A 17,569-nucleotide genomic window follows, 5' to 3' on the forward strand; every position below is an offset into this window, starting at 1 on the left:
GTTTATCATGTAATTGCCACAACACAGTGATTGCAAACTTGTTTACTTTGCCCCCCTTACCCCCAGGTTGGTACAATCTCTATGCCTTCCTAATTAAAATATTTAAATATGATAATAAATAAAAAAAAAGTTTCATGAAAAACTTTTCAATTTATCAAAGGGCTTATTTCTCTTTCTGCTGCATGTTCCCTCCTCTATTCTGCAACTCAGATTGCACCTATTTTCTCTTAGATGCAGGGAAACATTCGTTCCTTCTGAGAAATACTTTCTTAAGCTTGTTTAAAAACTTAACAAACATATCATGGGTGGAAACCTTAGTCTGAAGTCCTACAGAAGGGAGGAGGATGCTAGATTTTGCAGCCAGATAGCTTGTCATGTTTATGCTTTCTCTTGTAGAAGTTTTAGATTTGTATGAGTGAATGAGTGTACTTATGTTCAGTTGACAAAAACTTTCAGAATTTTCTTTAAAAATAAAGTTGGTTTTCTTTATTACTTACATTTAATGTGTTTTTACTGAACCTTAAATTAAATTACATACTCAAACAGACTAAGACATAGGGTTTTTTTCTAGTGTTTTTGAATTTTGACCAGAAAAGTTCTGTGGTGGTTAGTTTTTCTAAATAACATCACTATTTGAGGAAAAAATCAAACATGATCATATTAGTGTGAGATACTGGCACTGAAGTAGTTGTAGAAGTGGATCTAGAGGAGGAGATGAAAAGGACTCCTGTATGAAGGGACTTGCCACTTGCTAATGTACTTCTGTCTTCTCATTCTCCATAATGGAAAATATTAAGGAGAAAATATAAAGATGCCTGCCACCTTTTTCATTATTTGGCAAATTAAAAAAAAAAAAAAAAAAAGAGAATCAAGTTCCCATTGTAGGTCTGCATAAGCATCTCTCACTGATTTAATCCTGCAGCATTTCAGGTAACGAATCACAGCAGCTCCAATTAAGTATACAGTCTTCTCAGCATCATACCTGTGTGAGGCAGTAAACAAATATAAATTATTCCTTTTTTTGGGGAAGTTGTTTGTTGTTTTTTTTTTTTTCATAGTCAAGAGAAAACGATATAAAGGCAAGTTTAGAGCTGAGTGTTGAGCTTCGTGAGTCTCTTGAAAACAATCCGTCTATCATGACCTTGCTGTTTTTCTTAAATTGAATGGTTCATTTTCAAGAAAAGGGGAAACAATGATAGCTGCAGAGAAACACATCTTTACAGGAGTGTTCCTTAATGGAAAATCATCAGCATTCCTTAATGGAAGGTCATTATCTTGCACCTTCCCTATTCAGGGACCAAGAGAGTTGTTGTATGTATTTTCATACAGGTATGATTAGTAAGTACTGTAGGTGCCGGGTTAAAAAAAGCTCAGAGAAGTTATGATCAAAATCTAGTATTCAATTTCTGCATTGCTAATAATTGCAGGTAGAGCTAGGCTATGTATCTATGGGAAATATATCTGGACGATATGTTTAGCAAATGTAGCGAAGATCAATATTCTGCAAATAACAGTGGAGAAAATTTGGGAACTATGGAAATCCAGCAATTGTTAAAAAGTTAAAAAGAATTTTCTTTTTTAATGGATTAATGAGAGTAAGAATAGAAGCAAGAAATGCAGTAGTAGAAACAACATCATGAAATGTTTGTCTGCCTGCAGAATTAGTTTCATTTTTTTTCCCCTCTAAAGAGAAAGTTGAGAAAGGAGTCAATGATGCTATGTTAAAGTATTTCAGGTGAGGCTGGAGTTGAGAGGAGGATTAAGGTAGGGAGGGTGTTATATTAGTTGGCTTTTTTAAAATGAGATTAATTGACTTCAGTGGGACCATGATCCTCAGGAAAGCAGATTACACAGTTTGTATCAAGAAAAAGTGAAGGACCAGTAGGAGTTAAACTTTTGCAACCTTCTTGCAGTCTTCATCTGACATGATGAACTAGAAATGCTTGTACAGCTTCAATGACATGACTAGAGACAACTTTCCATCTAAATAGTGTATGGATTGATGGTTCACTTTCTCTCCTGAGAGGCAAATGATGAGCATTTAAACTCAAATTTTGACTGTATGTCTCCTTTGTTGTGGCTGAATACTGTTACATAAATGTGGATCTTCTCACTAATTTAACACAAAAAGGATTGGCTCTGATTTTACAAAAAGATATTGTACGTGTCTTTGAGGACTGAAAGTGGTTTATGGTTGATTGCTTGGTTCTTGAAAGCATCTTCTCACAGTCCTGAGTCATCTGAGAAACTGGATTTCAGACATACTCTCAAACTCACAGAATTTGACCTTTTTTTGGCTGTTCTGGATTCATAAATAAATAGGCCGATAACTGATTTGATCACAGCTGAAAAGTGCTATCGCTGGGGAAAACTCTTGTGTCCATAGACCCTCAAAACTATCAGATAAAAACACTACAAGAATCACTAATTGAAGCCAAATAAATTTGAATGGCACATAAATAGTTAATATGCCTCAACAAATTGCAAGGAAAGATTCTTGTTTTCTACATATCAATATTTAATGCTTTCCTAAAAGATGCACTTTAAGCAAACATCTACCACTAAATGTAATTGTTAAAGTCTATTACAGAAGTAACAAGGGAATTTTAAGGTCCAGTGATACGTGGGTGGTGAGGCAGTATGCAATAGGTCGGACTAGAGTATCTCATTGTCCCTTTAGCCTTAAATCAAGAATACAGAAAGGTTCTGGTTGTTTGGTTGGTTGGTTGGTTGGTTGTTTTTTCTTTTTGTTTTGTCCTGCTGACTTAAATGTTTATCCCAAGTAGCTGTTTATCATTCACCTTAGTTACTAATGGACTGGAAGGTACTTCATCATCCTTGTGTGATACGAATACTTTAGCCTTCATCTTTGTAGATAGGGAATATTTGCCAAGTACTTTTTTCTTTTCTGTGTATACTTAACAGTTTAGCCATCTCTGTCTAGCAGCAGATGTGTTCAGTAGTTAGGCTTTCTCTTAACCTTAGTGTACTTAAAAATTCCTTGTTATTTTCAGTTTAACAAGCCCTACAATATTGTCTGTGCAATAAGACACTACAGTAAATACTTACATAAAACAGACATATACAAAATAGTCCATGATAAAGAGGTGAAAATGAAGTGTTACTCTGCTGTTCCAATGATAATACTCCCTATGGTACTTGCTTACAGGTTTTTTTTTTTAATATCTGGGTTAAAATAATATGCTAGTATGTAAAACCGATATAAAACAAAAACCATGGTGATGGTGCTGGGTCAGGTTTTCTCTCTCTGAGAATTACAGCTAACACCAGGATCATCTCCAAAAGCAAAGTTGCCACGTTCAGCTCAGTATTGTGCTCAAACTAGTAAGCCTTTGTAAAAGTACAGACAGCCGGATCCCACGTGGAAGCTATTCACGTTTTTATTCAAAGGCCATCTAGCCATACCTGATATATTGCTAGGGAGTTTAGAAAGAAAGCACATGTTTCAATAATTTTTTCCTGATATCTCATTTAAACTGAGCCTTATATAGCTACAAATTAACGTGAGAAAGCTTTAGAAAATTAATTTATTTTTCTTTTAGAGTTACAAAATAATAGCCAAGCCATCTGAATTTAGGGATGTGTTTGTTTATACATATATTATTTTACGTGTTAGGGGAAAGCATATCATACCAGATTCAACACCCCAAGAGAGGTGAGGCTGCTGCAGCTCCATGCCACAGATCCAACCAGTAATGAGGATGAAAATGCATTCCCAGTGGGCACATGCACATGGAGCACATGTATATACCACATAACTTATATTCATGTATATGCATACATACCAGGCCAGCCACACAGGTAGCACAGACAAATGCAGAGCATTTATGTGAACACAGGCAGTGCTGACAGCCTCATCCTGCTCCCCTCTCTGCTGAGCTGGATGGAAGTCTGCTGGTGAGAATATATATATATATGTATACAACAATATATATGTATGTGTGTGTGTGTACTGTGTGGATCCCTTCAGAAGCTGGGTTCACATACACCATTTGTCCAGCAGCTGGCCCTAGATCCCAGTTTGCCCCGTTGCTACCACCTAGACATACGAGTCCCTGAGGCCACAACCCCACTCCAGTTGCTGGTAGAGACCATCTCATGTACACACACAGAGTCGTTGGGGTCTCCCTCGGTCCCAATAGCAACCGCCCACTGCAATCTGTCACCCTCAGAGACACAACACACACACACACACACACACACACACACACACACGTTTCACCACTAGAGACCCCCAGGACCAGCACCCGGCACTCATTCCAGCTGCTGGTACCATGGATACACAGGTCCCTGTGACCCACACTCTCACTCCAGTTACTGACATTGAAGACACTCCAGTCTCTCCAGCTGCTGCACCATGGACACGTGGGCCCTGCAACACATGGTCTGACTCCAGTTGCTGCACTCATATACCCCTGCACAGACACACATGCAGAATAGAGAGTCCCTCCCAGGAAAAGAGGTAGAAATGGAGTTTAATAAGAAGGCAGGACAGACTGTGCTGATGAGATGCAGGACATGGTCAGATAAACATACCAACCAGCAAGCTATTTACACAGGACCAAAAGTTTTTTCCCCTTACCCCTCTATTTTCCCCTACTTCTTCATTCCCACAGCACCTAAATCCATCCCATTCCTCACCCTGGTTCTTCCCTGTAAATATTCCATAATAAGTGCTGTGCAATCCTGAAATGCTTTTCCTCTGCATCCCATAATATCTCCCATATATTAAGTCCAAACTCCCTCCCTGAGTCCAAAAAGGGGGTTATTGTATTATAAATTATTGCCTAGGCCCTAGTTAGTTGTGGGAAATGAAAAACCACCCCCAGAAAACAAGTCATCCTGACTATCTTGAGGACAGATTATGGCCAGGAGATGTTTGTCTGTCTCCACTGGCTGTAGGGAGAGCCTAGCCCACTGTTTTGGATTGGGGTCCCGATTAAAAGATCATTGAAATGAGATGAGCTGAATCATACTATCTCTGCTCAGCTGAGAATGCAAAAAGGAGTCAGTGGGAATATAAAGAACAGACACTTTTGGGTTTTTTACACTTTTTTTCTTCTCATGTGTTAGTGTTTGCTTTAAAATATTAGCTAATTTTTTTTACTGTTATTAACTGTAACATTAGTTTGCGATGGAAGGAAAATGTTCAAAAGAGAGAAAAAATAAATTGAAAGAGTTGGAAAAGGAATAGGGCAAATCTTAAACCAAGATCTGTTTCATTTTAGATCTGTCACAAAGTGTTAATTCTAGGGAATAGAGTACTTGAGTGCATGAAGAGCCAAAGGGAATGGAAATTAGAAGCTGAAATTCTACATTAGGATGTCAAGAGCAGGGATGTTGCTGGAAACTGTACATTTATTACTGTACAGTATAACTGACAATTCCGGATGACTAGAAAAGTCACCTCCATTCCCATTTCACCTCCACTCCCATTTTGAGGGATTGCTTTGGGCATCAATACAGATTTTTATTGTCTTCTCTTATAGTTGTCAAATGTCAGGAAGTCATACTTCTAATAGCACATGGCACAGGCTTCTGTGATGTCTAGAATAAATCCTAGCTCTCTAGTATATTAGTAATATTTAAAATGAGTAGTTTAGTAGTATATAAAATGAGGATAGCTCTACCTCATGGGTCTACTGGTTAATAGATCTGTTGGTTATTTCCATTTTCTTAATTTTTAGTAAAGCACAAGCCTTACTAAAGAGACTCCTGCTTCATCGGACGTATCATTGATCCTGTGAGTTTTTATGGCATGTCAGATGCTGGACCAAAAGTGTATTTCTGAGTCAGCTTTCCAACTAGGAGACAATTATTCGGAGGTGTTGTGACAGTATGATTAAAAATTTGTGGTGGGTGAATGGTCTCTCAAACAGTGAATTTATTCCTTACCAGTTCTGAAGAGGCTAGGCTGGTCTGGCTTTAATGATTCTTTTGGGGAAAGATGACTCACCATGTTAATGAAAAAAGGAGAAACCTTATGGCTGTCCGTAAGGTTTGGGACAGGATGGGGCTATTTGTTTTATGATCTCCCTTTTTTTAATATATTTTCTATAAAAGTCATCTATGTGGTAGGTGAAAATTTTAAGACATGTGGCAAGATGTTAGTTTGGTGTGAATCTAAAGGATCTCTTAGGCAAAACATGAATTAAATACTCATCAACTTCTCAAGTCTCACGCTTTCAAGACTCATGATTTTCCCTCCTGTCTCACACTTCTCTGCCTTAGCATGTCAGCAGTGTGCTGCCGCAGCCTTCCCCAGGCACCATGTGCAGCAAACCCCAGGCACCATGTGCAGCCAGGGACATTGCTCTGCCCTGCAAGGGTGACAGGCACATTGAAGTCAAGCTGTGGGAATATGGAGGTGACATTGTAGCCCCCTGCCATTCCCCAGTTATGTGGCCTGATGCTAAGTGTATGTCTATCTTGCAATTTGGTGCACTGACTAAACATTCATCTTACTTTTGATGCCCTGAGTAGCGACCTCACATATCCTGTGAATTTATACATAACTGTTTAATACTCAAACTTGTATCGCTGGTGACCAGCGATAGGACATGAGGAAATGGAATGAAGCTGTGTCAGGGGGAGTTCAGTTTGGATGTTAGGAAAAGGCTCTTCACTGAGAGGGTGGTTGGTCACTGAAACAGGCTCCCCAGGGAAGTGGACACAGCACCGAGCCTGTCAGAGTTCAAGGACACTCTTAGTCATATGGTTTAGTTATAGGTAGTTCTGCAACAAGTAGGGAGTTGGACTTGATTATCTTTATGGGTTCCTTCCAACTTGAGATATTCTGTGATTTTATGATTCATCTTTTTGGGAAAGGGTGTTTCGTGTTCTAAACAACTTGAATTTGACTGAATGAAGATTTCTCCAGTCAAGTGACAATAAAAGAAAGTTTACAAAATAATTTTCTAGAAATTCTCTTCTTTCAGCTCTCTCCTAGAGTGTATCTGGGTAGCAGTGCCGTACAGCACAGACTACAGGACTGCAGCACTACAGTAGTGCAATAGTTCAGATCAGCCAGCTTTCTCTGGGAGATGCTGAAGTTCACAGCACTGAAATTTTCAGTGGAAGTCAGAAACACATGATTTTAAGTAAATAATACATGCTAACTTAGACACAGCATCATGAAATGACTATAAATGAGTTCGTCTTGCTAAGCTAATTCATCTTTCAGCCTATGCTGATGTTCTTTGTGGTAACGCTGAGATTTGCAGCACAGCATCGTACTTTATGGTCTGAACATTAATCCTTTTGTACTCAGTGGGAGCTTTGAATTGATTTATGTGCAGATAATCATATTGGTTAGACAAGTTAACAAAGCTAACTGAGAGCAGATTTTGGCCCAGTATTTGGTCTTTTTCCAAACATTTATCTCATATTATGCTACAATATTTTTATCAGCAGATATTTTATGATCTAACAGGTTTTTTGTTGAATGCTGCTACCTCTGGTCTATAATACACGTATTTACATTCCACAATGAAAAAAAAAAGTGATATATTTTACACTTCAGGAAATGCCAATAGTTTAAATTGGCATATAATCCTAGTTTTATTTCATTCTGTACTTGCAATACAATCTAAGAAATGCAGGTGGGCTCCTTCTGAGTACTAGAATAAGCTTTTTATATTTTCTCTACAGTGTAGGGTTGTATGGTATACCTGACAACTATCTGCATGCAAGTCATAGGATAGGAGAAAACACTTAATTCTATAGTAAGATATGAATGCTGAACTTTGACACCACATATTATTTTTTGGCACGTCAAATTACAAACCTTTATTGCTTGAACTGCAATTTTCTGTGTACTGAGATCTACATGTGAATAAAACTTTGCAAAGTGCTTTCTTACTATTCTCTAAATGGGTTCTGATAAATATTTATAATATCTTCTCACTGCTGAAATATGGATTCTAACAGGCCTTATTCAAGATTCAGTTATTCTTGGGATTAACCCTAAAATCCTATTACCAAGCCTAAAGCAGCAGGAAAAAAAGGAAAACAGCAAAGCTGGGTTTAGCTGCAAGATGAAAGCCTGGTGAAATCAGATCTATTTCACTATTGCTCATTTAATACATATAGATACAACTGGGTCACCAAGCTGATTTAGCCATGAGGTAGAAGAAGCATAGCAACAAACATCAGCAGATTGAAAGTCAGCAGCAGTAGTATGTGATTAGGTCTTCAGCAAGCTGACTATATTTTCTCAATTTTCAGTATTCCCGGAGTGATGTTTCTCATCTATTCAGCTATCGTGATCTTGCTATTTTAAATGTATGTTTTGTCTCTGTAGCAAGTTTAAGTAGAGGAATTGCTGTTTTGTTCAAGTTTATATGACTTTCTATAAAACTATAAACATTTCTGAATGTTTAAAAAACACAAGTTACATACGGTTTAAGCCAGGGTCTCATTTAATGTCAGAAGGTTTGAAAGGGTCATTTTTTAGGGGGTTTATTAGGGGTTTGGGTTTTTTTTTCTTAAAAGTGTAATTTCAGGAGATTCTGATTAAACATGCTGTGTTGAATCAGTAGATGTTAGTAAACTAACTGGGATGAGTGAAGAATAGGGAGGCAGCAGGCAAGGAAGTGTGGGAAAATCTGAATTTTTACATAGATTTGGTATTAAACAGTATTCAGTAAGAATGTTATCACTTTTACAGATTTTGGAGATGCAGAAAGACATTTAGGTAGCAGGTTAGTTTACAGCCTTTCCATTATGAGTGTTGTAAACACGCTTTGTAAAACTGTTAGAAATTGATATGCTTGTTTTGGTAATATGGATCCTTTGTATGGAAGAAATAGATTATTATCCTTCTGGAGGTGGGACCTCCTGTGTTCGACATACAGAAATTTTTCTTTAAGGAGGAAGTTTGGATTTGAATATTCCTGCTTCTTCACTCATTTGGCAAACAAGAGTATTTTATTGTTTTAGTTGAAATGAGAAATTTATGCCAGTGACAGAATGCACCAACAACTTCCACCAGAAGTGTAAAATTTCCCATTTCAAGATAACATTTGTAAGACCAGTTCAACTTTTCTTGTTTTAGTACCACCTAGTGACAAAAATTGAAAAAGTTTTTTAAAGTTTCATTAATTTATTTGTTTTGATTTGTTTATGTTGTTGTATTTTCCAGTAATGAGATGATTTATAAAATATTTTCTGTTTTTCAAACTGAATCGCAGAGCTGGCACTGCTTTCCACAATTTCTTTTCCTGAGGATTTACATAAACTTATTTCTATCCTTTTTGAGAATTGTGGCTTTCCTCACTGGATGATTGCTTTGTCCAGGTACCGTCTAATAAATGTTGACTGAAGCTTGCTTTCTTGATCATGTCATAAAAACAGTTAAGCACATACCTATACATAAACATATATTTTTATAAATATATATATACACATATGTATGAAGACATCAGATACAGCAGAAAAAAAAAAGTTGTTGACTGTCAGGAACAGTAATAAGCACTTTCTGATCAATATAAATTAATACCCCAAGATATTGCTCTTTATACCATTTCTTCTTAATGCTGCTGGTTTTGATGCCTGCTTGTTTTGCTAACATTAATAATGTGAATTCTAAGACAGTGTAATGAAGGGGATGCTTTGAGTTTCCTTTCATAAAAGAAGCAGAATCAATTGAAATGTTTTATTTGCATTTAAATAACCTCATAGACTTGCCAAAAGAATGATTGACATTGGATTTTGGATTTATATCCTTTATACCTCTCAGGAGATGGAGATATATTTAGACTTGTAGAGAGGGATAGATGGATATACAGAAGAGAATTTGAAGCATTCATCAATTTATACATTGCCTGTGAAATCTGAGATTTTTCTTTTTCAGTGCTGTATTCTTCAGAATGAATCACATTAGCTGTGTGTGCATTTTGAAGAGTGTAAGTGATAACCTGTTTATGAGAATTCATGCTTTAAGAATTTGTGCCCTGTTTGACCTTGTGGTTTAAATAGCATGTAGCAAAACAACTAATATTAAGTTAAAGGGCAAGTTTGAGTTCTTGGAGTTGGTTGCACAAAGGAAAGGGAAAAAGCATATTCTGGTGCTGTAGTAGTGGGGAATTGAGATTAAAACTTCTGGCCATGTCTTCGCCTCAGATTTACTTGTTTTCTTCCCTGTTGCTTCACTTTTCTCACCAATAAAATGAGAACAGTTCTGATCTATTTCACAAGAAGTCCGAGACACTCAGTAATGTTTGAATATGTCTGTGATGCTAATGTGTGGATGTCCCTGTGAGTTATATGCTATGTGTTACTTGCTAAAGCTTGTCAACTGGAGAGAGATCGGATGGTATCTGCAAAAGGCAGCTCTATCAAAAAATATCCCAGCAGACAAGCCAGTTTGTATCTGTTCAGCAGGTAATATATTGAACTGAATGCAGTTTTAGAAAAAAGCTCAAACTTATACAAGTTTTTCTTCTCATCTATTTTGTTTGCTGTTTTTTTTCCCCAGACTGCTTGATAGCTTTGATCTTTCTACTTAACTGTCTCAAATGGTTTTCAGTCCCTGTGTATATCCCACTGCTGAATACTGATCCTTTCTTTCTTCATTTTGCAGACTTCTTCCATGAGGGGTTCCCTCACCCTGCCTCTTTTGTCTTATACTGTCCTCTTAATGAAAACACCTGTGTGTAGGGTCTCTTTTTATTCATTTTTTGATCTGCTATCATATCCACAGAGTACTTAGAGTGGGAACAGATATAGGAAATAAATCAGTATCTCTGAATCACTTCCCTCGAATCCTCTAATAGCCTGATGTTGCAGTAGGAGTTTTAATAATTTTAAAGAAGGATTTCCAGGTTGAGACTCTGGAAAATAGGAGGTTTTTAGCAATGCAGAAGTAACTCTTCTGGAATCAGAAGAGGATTTCGGATTGAAAACACCTTCTGTTGTCCATCAGTTTAATTCTTGGGACACAATGGATTGCAGAGGTCCATGTGTCTGGAGAAACCCACAGCTCAATGGAACTACCCAGGGATGGGAAAGGTCTCTAGCCTTTAGATATTTCACTGCAGTTCTGTATCATTTTCCACTGGTCTTGCAAGTTGATCCTTCTCTCAATAGGAAGATAAAGACAAAGTCCTTGTGAGACTGTCAATTAGTATTTCTGGTTTTGACCTTCTCCAGAATGACAAGGTTCAAGAAGCATTAAACTCAAACTCCTTTGTTCAGAGTTTCATGTTAAGGTGAACTGATTACTTATCTTTCAGGTTATTGAGTTACTCCAATGGCCCCCATGGCCAAAGATCAATCTGGTGGTTTGAGGACAAATAGATGAAGTTCTCTAACAGTCTCAGTGCACCAGTAACAGGCTTGGGTATTCCTGCCCAAACCTGTGAATAGGAGGTCTTCATTTCCTCAGACCTGAGAACCATTCTGGGAGATCCCAAAGGCAGAGACTGCAAAAGGATATAAAGAAATTGGGTAGTGAGAAATAGTTCAGTGAAAAATACATCTAGATCTTATAACTTGTTGTATAATTCAAGACAAATTTAATTATATTAATGCTTCATAATACTTTAGAATAAAAAGCTACGGTTATCCTGTTTTCCATGATTTCCAAGTGTTTTGCTGCAAGCCCCTCTTATTTTAGCTTAGATAAGGAATAAGCTTTTTATATAGTTGAAAAAGTAGAAGCTGTCACTGGTGGTGACATACTGTATAGGGTGGCTTTAGATTTTGAATGGTTTGCCTTCAAATGTCATCTGTTGTTTTGTAAGTGATTCACTGAGCCCATGGAATCGTACACAAATTCAATTTATTTTCTTTTTACCACAATAGCATTTTTTTGACATACGTTTATCTTTACTGCAATAATTAAGGGGAGATGTCAGTCTGATAAATACCCAACTGACATATTTTGTATAGATACATTGAGAGTGTTTTATTCAATAAAGTATGGATTGTAATTAATTTTACACCTTGGATAGAATTTGATTTTGTAAGAACATGGACTTTCTGAAGTGGCAACTAGTTTTTGAAATCTTGCATGTTCTTTCTTCCACTTAAAATCTAAGTGATTGAGTATATTGTTAACTGGTTTTCAAGAAATCATCCAAACTTAAACAAGCATTGTTATGGTACTTAGGAGACAGGTAATGTGATCAGTAATTGTGAAAGTCTTATTGCAGGTATTTTGGCTTTTGGTATCTTAATGTGTGAAAAATTATAATGCCACTATTGCTACTATATCTCAGATGAGTGTAACTGAAATCTGGCTCAGTTTGGCTAATTCAGTTATGAATGGTCCTGGTATTTCTCACATGGTCAGCTGGTTAAATAGCAAAATTATTTAGTGTTAATGAAAATCCAGTTTTAAGGATGATCTGAAAGCTTTTACACTTGAAATCCTTCAATTACTTCAGTATCTTACTGGAGTTTAATTAAAAGTAGCCTTGAATTTTGTTCCTCCTTTGAACATTTTTATCAGTCACATTTCAACCTTTAGACTTGCCTTCACCTCCTAACAAGCAGGTAAATGTTCATTTTTGAGGATTGTTGTTCCATCTACTGATTGCTTTATTTAATCTAAACTCTTCTTATCTGCTTTGGTGACTGCTATTAACATTAACATTGACGGATGTATTTGAAAACAGGTGGCTCATATATTTTCTTAATTAAATTACAGCATTTGCAGACTTTGGTTGATGTAACTCTCCATTCTACAAATGTGTTATTTCTCTCCTTCATTTTACATCAACATTTGTCAATCTATAAATGCAGATGTTTGGACCTTGAACCTTTGTTCAGTTTACACCATGTGTAAGTATAGTACAGTACAGTTTACTTGCTAACTGCTTAAACAGTTCGAGCCAGTATTCCTGTCAATTTTTAAAATGTCATTTTTGTATCCATAACTATCAATCCATACGCTAGATACCTGACCTTCATAGAAAAAATTATCCTGATACATTTGGAGGACTGCTAGCAAGCAATTTAGATTTGCAGTTTAATGTTAGTGACATTTCAGGGAGAAATTTTCACTTGTCACTAAATTTTCACTTGAACACCTAAATCGCTGTTTGCTATAGCCCAAGAGAAGGCATGCACTGACTGTAAGATTGAGTTTATGGTTATTTTTCTATTAGCATATTAAATAATTTGCATATAATATCACTGATGGAGCAGAGCAGTGTTTTCACTCTACTTTTTCAGATTAAATGGGCTTTTGTGGAGCAGAGCAACCTATGGGATATTGATTTTCTTATATTTTCCAAGTACAAGATCTGTACGTTCATCCCATCTCACAATTAGAATTAATTTTCAGACTTTGTATTTTTAAAATTACATCAGTAATTTTCCCGTCATGGCTACAAAATTAGGTCAAGGCAAGCTGAAATAATTCCACAGCACAATATTGTTTTCACTCCCACATGGTTAATGGGCCTAATAATCATTGGGTGATTTATTGGTTACTTCTGTAAGAAACTTCTATAAGAAGCACCGTTGAGTGTGTCAGTGTTTTGCATCAAAGGGAATTGATTGCAGTTGTGTGATCATCTCGTGTTTTGGCTTAAGCAGTAAAATATGCTGCTTAAGGACAGCAAATAAAAATCATCACATGATATTGAGGGGAAATGGAAAAATGAATGACCATAGTTTGTTTGAGTCTGGGGAAAGAACTTTAATGAAAGATAATGGCTTTAAAATCACACAATGGAAATGTTAGGGTTCTGCTGGAAGTCTTGTTTTTTAATCACAGCAGAGGGTTGGTCCTGCCAAAATTTTATTCTCTGGGAATTATGACATACATTAAAGGAATATTCAAGCTGAAAATTTAGTTATATGTAATCCAATTCCATGCGTTCATTTATTTTAAAGGTGAAGTTTGCATTGTGACATTGGGAGAACCGGAAAATATTTTTAATCTTCACTATTTTATCCTGTTTTCATACTTTTGACACTGTAAATAATTTAGATACATGATACTATATTTATAGTTGTGGCATTATGAAAATTAAAGGCCTGATAAATATAATATTACAAAAATTAATAAGCAACCTTTGTCATATTATTATATACAACTGGCTCTTCTGTAGAATACTTGGTCAAATATAGCATTGCTTTTTTCAAAGTTAGAGCACTTGTTCATGCTTCTGTATGTTTTTGGAAACAGTTGTCCCCTTGTGACATGCTGAGAACTGTGTATTGATAGAAAGGGGGGCAGAAAACTTTGCATAAATCCATATGAGAACAACTTGCTCCCATAGTATTTAATCACCTGGGGACCAGAGCTATAACATTGGGACAGAGTAATAACTGTCTTTATTAATTAGAAAGTTATATGAAGATTCCTATATGGGCATTCTCATAGCGTATTCTACCTAGCAAGAATCAGTTCTCAAGAAAACAGCAATTATACCATAAAAATATCAGTATCTCACCAAAAGACAATTCTAACTCATGAGGAATGAGCAAAAATAAGCTCCCTAGTAAAATACAATACGAAGATGGCAAGGTATTAGATTAGTTGTGAACTACTTAATGCTCAGAATTAAAGTAGTGGGTTTTCTTGTTTAGGTTCTACATACGTGCAGGAGTGGCTTGTGGTACAATAACGATATTAGAAGATGAGGCAGACAAATTCATGCTTTAAAGTGTCTAGTTCATGCGGCACTTTGACACATCCTTTTTGCGAGAGTAAGAAATTACATGTGGAAATCTAAGTAAGAATCCAGCATAGCAAACACTTTCATAATAGTGTCTGGATTTGCTCACTTACAGCCAAAAACCCCACAGTTGCAGCTCTGTGGCTACATTCAAGAAGCATCTGAAACAAGCTAAGCCTTCTGCTGAGGGTGGTGCCTTTCTCTGTCAGTCATCTCTGCCACAGCTGTACTATGTTTGCTGTTATACATTTGCTCCTACTAATTCAATAGCAGAAGTCTCATTGATTAAAGTGGATGTTGGATAAAAACTACTGGTAGTTCATGTTTTGGTCAGTCCTAAGACCAAGGAACATACATCTGTACACATCTGATTCCAGGACATGGAAAAGTCTGCATACCTCCTAAGCATCCTATTAACTTGAATTGAATTTTTATGCATTATTAAAAATGGTTTGATATTATCAATCCCATCATCCTTTTGAGTTCTGTTTATTTTAAGTGTCCTACAATTACAACGCAAGTTGATGTTTGCTGCTGATAGCAGTTCTCTCTCTGTACTTTGTGCTTGGTACTAAGTGATTTATTTTAGACATGTAAGTAGTCTGAGCAGTTATTGAAATCTGTGACCCTATTTACCTTATTTTCTATATACTACTATTGAACTAATTAGCAGTATTGAGACTTAGGCTGACAAGGCCTGAGTTTTAAGTTATTTTAAGGCTTTGCACCAGGTTGACAGCATAAAATTACATTTTCATTTACTTTCACTGAAGAGCCTTAATCAGGAAGAGACATAATAATCTGTTTTCAGCTGATATATAAATTAGGAGGTCTGGATTTTAGTGCCTTTACTGAGATGGAGTTTTACAGTTTTTTGGACATTGTATTTGACAGTGAGAAAAGAAGGTCACACAAGATATCTGGATAGATAAAACATTTTAAAATTGGCCAATAAAATTGTTTTAGTAATACTAGTCAAGAGTGTCTTAAATAAAAATCAGAGACGTAGTTAAAAGGAGATTTTCATTCAGTTAAACACAACTAATGTACTTTCATTCAAGAGTACAGTTAGAATTGTACATGCTGAAGCTTTTTTTAAGAGAAGTCTCATCTTTGACTTTAGATAGATAGATACAGAGCTAAAAAGTGAGACGTATTTCTGCATCCCTCTCTCTACAGGCATATATATATCTGTACTTATACATGTATGTATATTTATATAAAGACAAATTTTAAAGAGATCAAAAACTGATTTCTACTTGTGCAGACAACATTTTGCACATAAAAAATTGTTTATGTATGTTTTTAAAATAATGTCAGAATCTCGTATTAATCAAATTTTCAGGGAGTACTCTCTATGGATGTGTGGATAAGAGAGCGCAAATATGTGTGTTCTCAATACACAAATTTGTATTATTATTAACAATATCCTCCTATTTACAGCTATACTCCCATGTGCTTCCATTGTCCCAAGAGTGTGTTTTGTTTTCTATGAGGTATACGTAGTAATTGATTATGATCTGCAAGTTTCAGTGTAAAACAGCAGACTAATACGTGCAATACGGAAGTCACCTGATAATTCAACCAATATTTTTCAGTGATTAAAAAAAGCAACATAAGTTTTTCTCCATGTTTTTATTTCCTTAACTCTGCGTTTCTCGGTTTGATTTCATTATATGAGCTTGAAATGAAATTTATGGGAATTTTTGCACTATAGTAGAGTTTTTTTGATTGTAACAGTGAATCAGCAAATATCTTTTCTTTAAATACATTTATTGCCCAATTTTGAAATCTCCAGACACTGCTGGACATTCTTAATGTAGTGGAAATGAAAATCCAGGTGTGACATGCTTTATCTCATGGATCAAAGAAATATTAGCCTTTACTACTACAGTACCTAAGAAAAGAGAATTAACTATCTTTAATACTATTTATATCTTTTTTACAGTTCAATAATAATGCTCAGAACGTCAGTTGCTTTAATCATCTTGTCCAAGCTAATGTGAGGAACAAGAAGAAGCTGAAAGAAGCTGTCTATAAAATCTCTGCTAAAGGAATTACGGATTACAAAAAAGGCTTTAGCTATGCTTTTGAACAGCTGCTAAATGTAAGTATGAAAGTCATCTCTTTCTGCTGTAAAGTGAAGGAGAATTTGAATGTTCAGATGTCTACTGCAAGCTCCTCCTTTGTGTAACTAACTGGTAGAAGTGCAAACCTCTATTTAGCAAATAAATTTATCACAACAACATGTTTTTTTCTTTGCAGATCCCCCAACAGGTTGCTAAGATTTGGGAATTAATGTGGTTTTCAATGTTCTGTACTGATTTTACTTCATTCATTCAGCTAGTTTTTCATTTAACATGTGATTCTCAGTTATCACATAGTTGTGGTAGTGGTTGATTCACAGGTAATTTTAAAATGGAAGGCTATGTTACAGTATTATTTCAATTTTATCACAGTATCTCCTAGCAATGTTTAGTTAACCTACAATTTCAATTTATTACAAGTCATAAATAGTCGACCATGGCTTGAGCAGGACAGAGGGGAGCAAATTACTTAGTTTATAGAGGAATATTAGGCACCTGAGAGCATTCTAATTCCTTTCTCTTTCTCATGTATAAAAAGTATAATTTCCTCAAAAATTAAATGCATAGTTTCCATGTTTTAATTACATTGTACTTTCTCATTTGCACCCAAGCACTAGCTTTCGGAATAGTAATGTTTCCCATTTACCACAAATGTTGGGGTTTTATTAGCAATTTTTTTAATTGTGTAGTTGTTTTAATATAAATTTCTACTTTCCACCTTCATAAAGACTTCATGTTGGATTGTCACCTTAGTGTAAATAAAGCTGTACCAATTTACATCAGTTAAGGATCTAGTTTAACAAATATGAAGTGTATTCTCTTTATTAC

General features: G+C 35.9%; 1 protein-coding gene across 9 annotated transcripts in view; it reads left to right on the plus strand.

Annotated features, from left to right (window-relative positions):
* The window catches only part of CACNA2D1 (calcium voltage-gated channel auxiliary subunit alpha2delta 1), a 434,706-nt gene that overhangs the window by 328,104 nt on the left and 89,033 nt on the right, over nt 1–17,569 (plus strand). For all 9 annotated transcript variants that reach the window (XR_012629126.1, XM_074869856.1, XM_074869858.1 and 6 more), the window contains exon 11: nt 16,603–16,761. Coding sequence is in view for 8 of the 9 variants with exons in the window: in XM_074869856.1 (XP_074725957.1) it covers nt 16,603–16,761 (159 nt within the window). In the remaining variant the exon portion in view is untranslated. The remainder of the gene's footprint in view (nt 1–16,602; nt 16,762–17,569) is intronic.

The sequence above is a fragment of the Strix uralensis genome, chromosome 5 (assembly GCF_047716275.1).
Source record: "Strix uralensis isolate ZFMK-TIS-50842 chromosome 5, bStrUra1, whole genome shotgun sequence".
NCBI classification, from domain to species: domain Eukaryota; kingdom Metazoa; phylum Chordata; class Aves; order Strigiformes; family Strigidae; genus Strix; species Strix uralensis.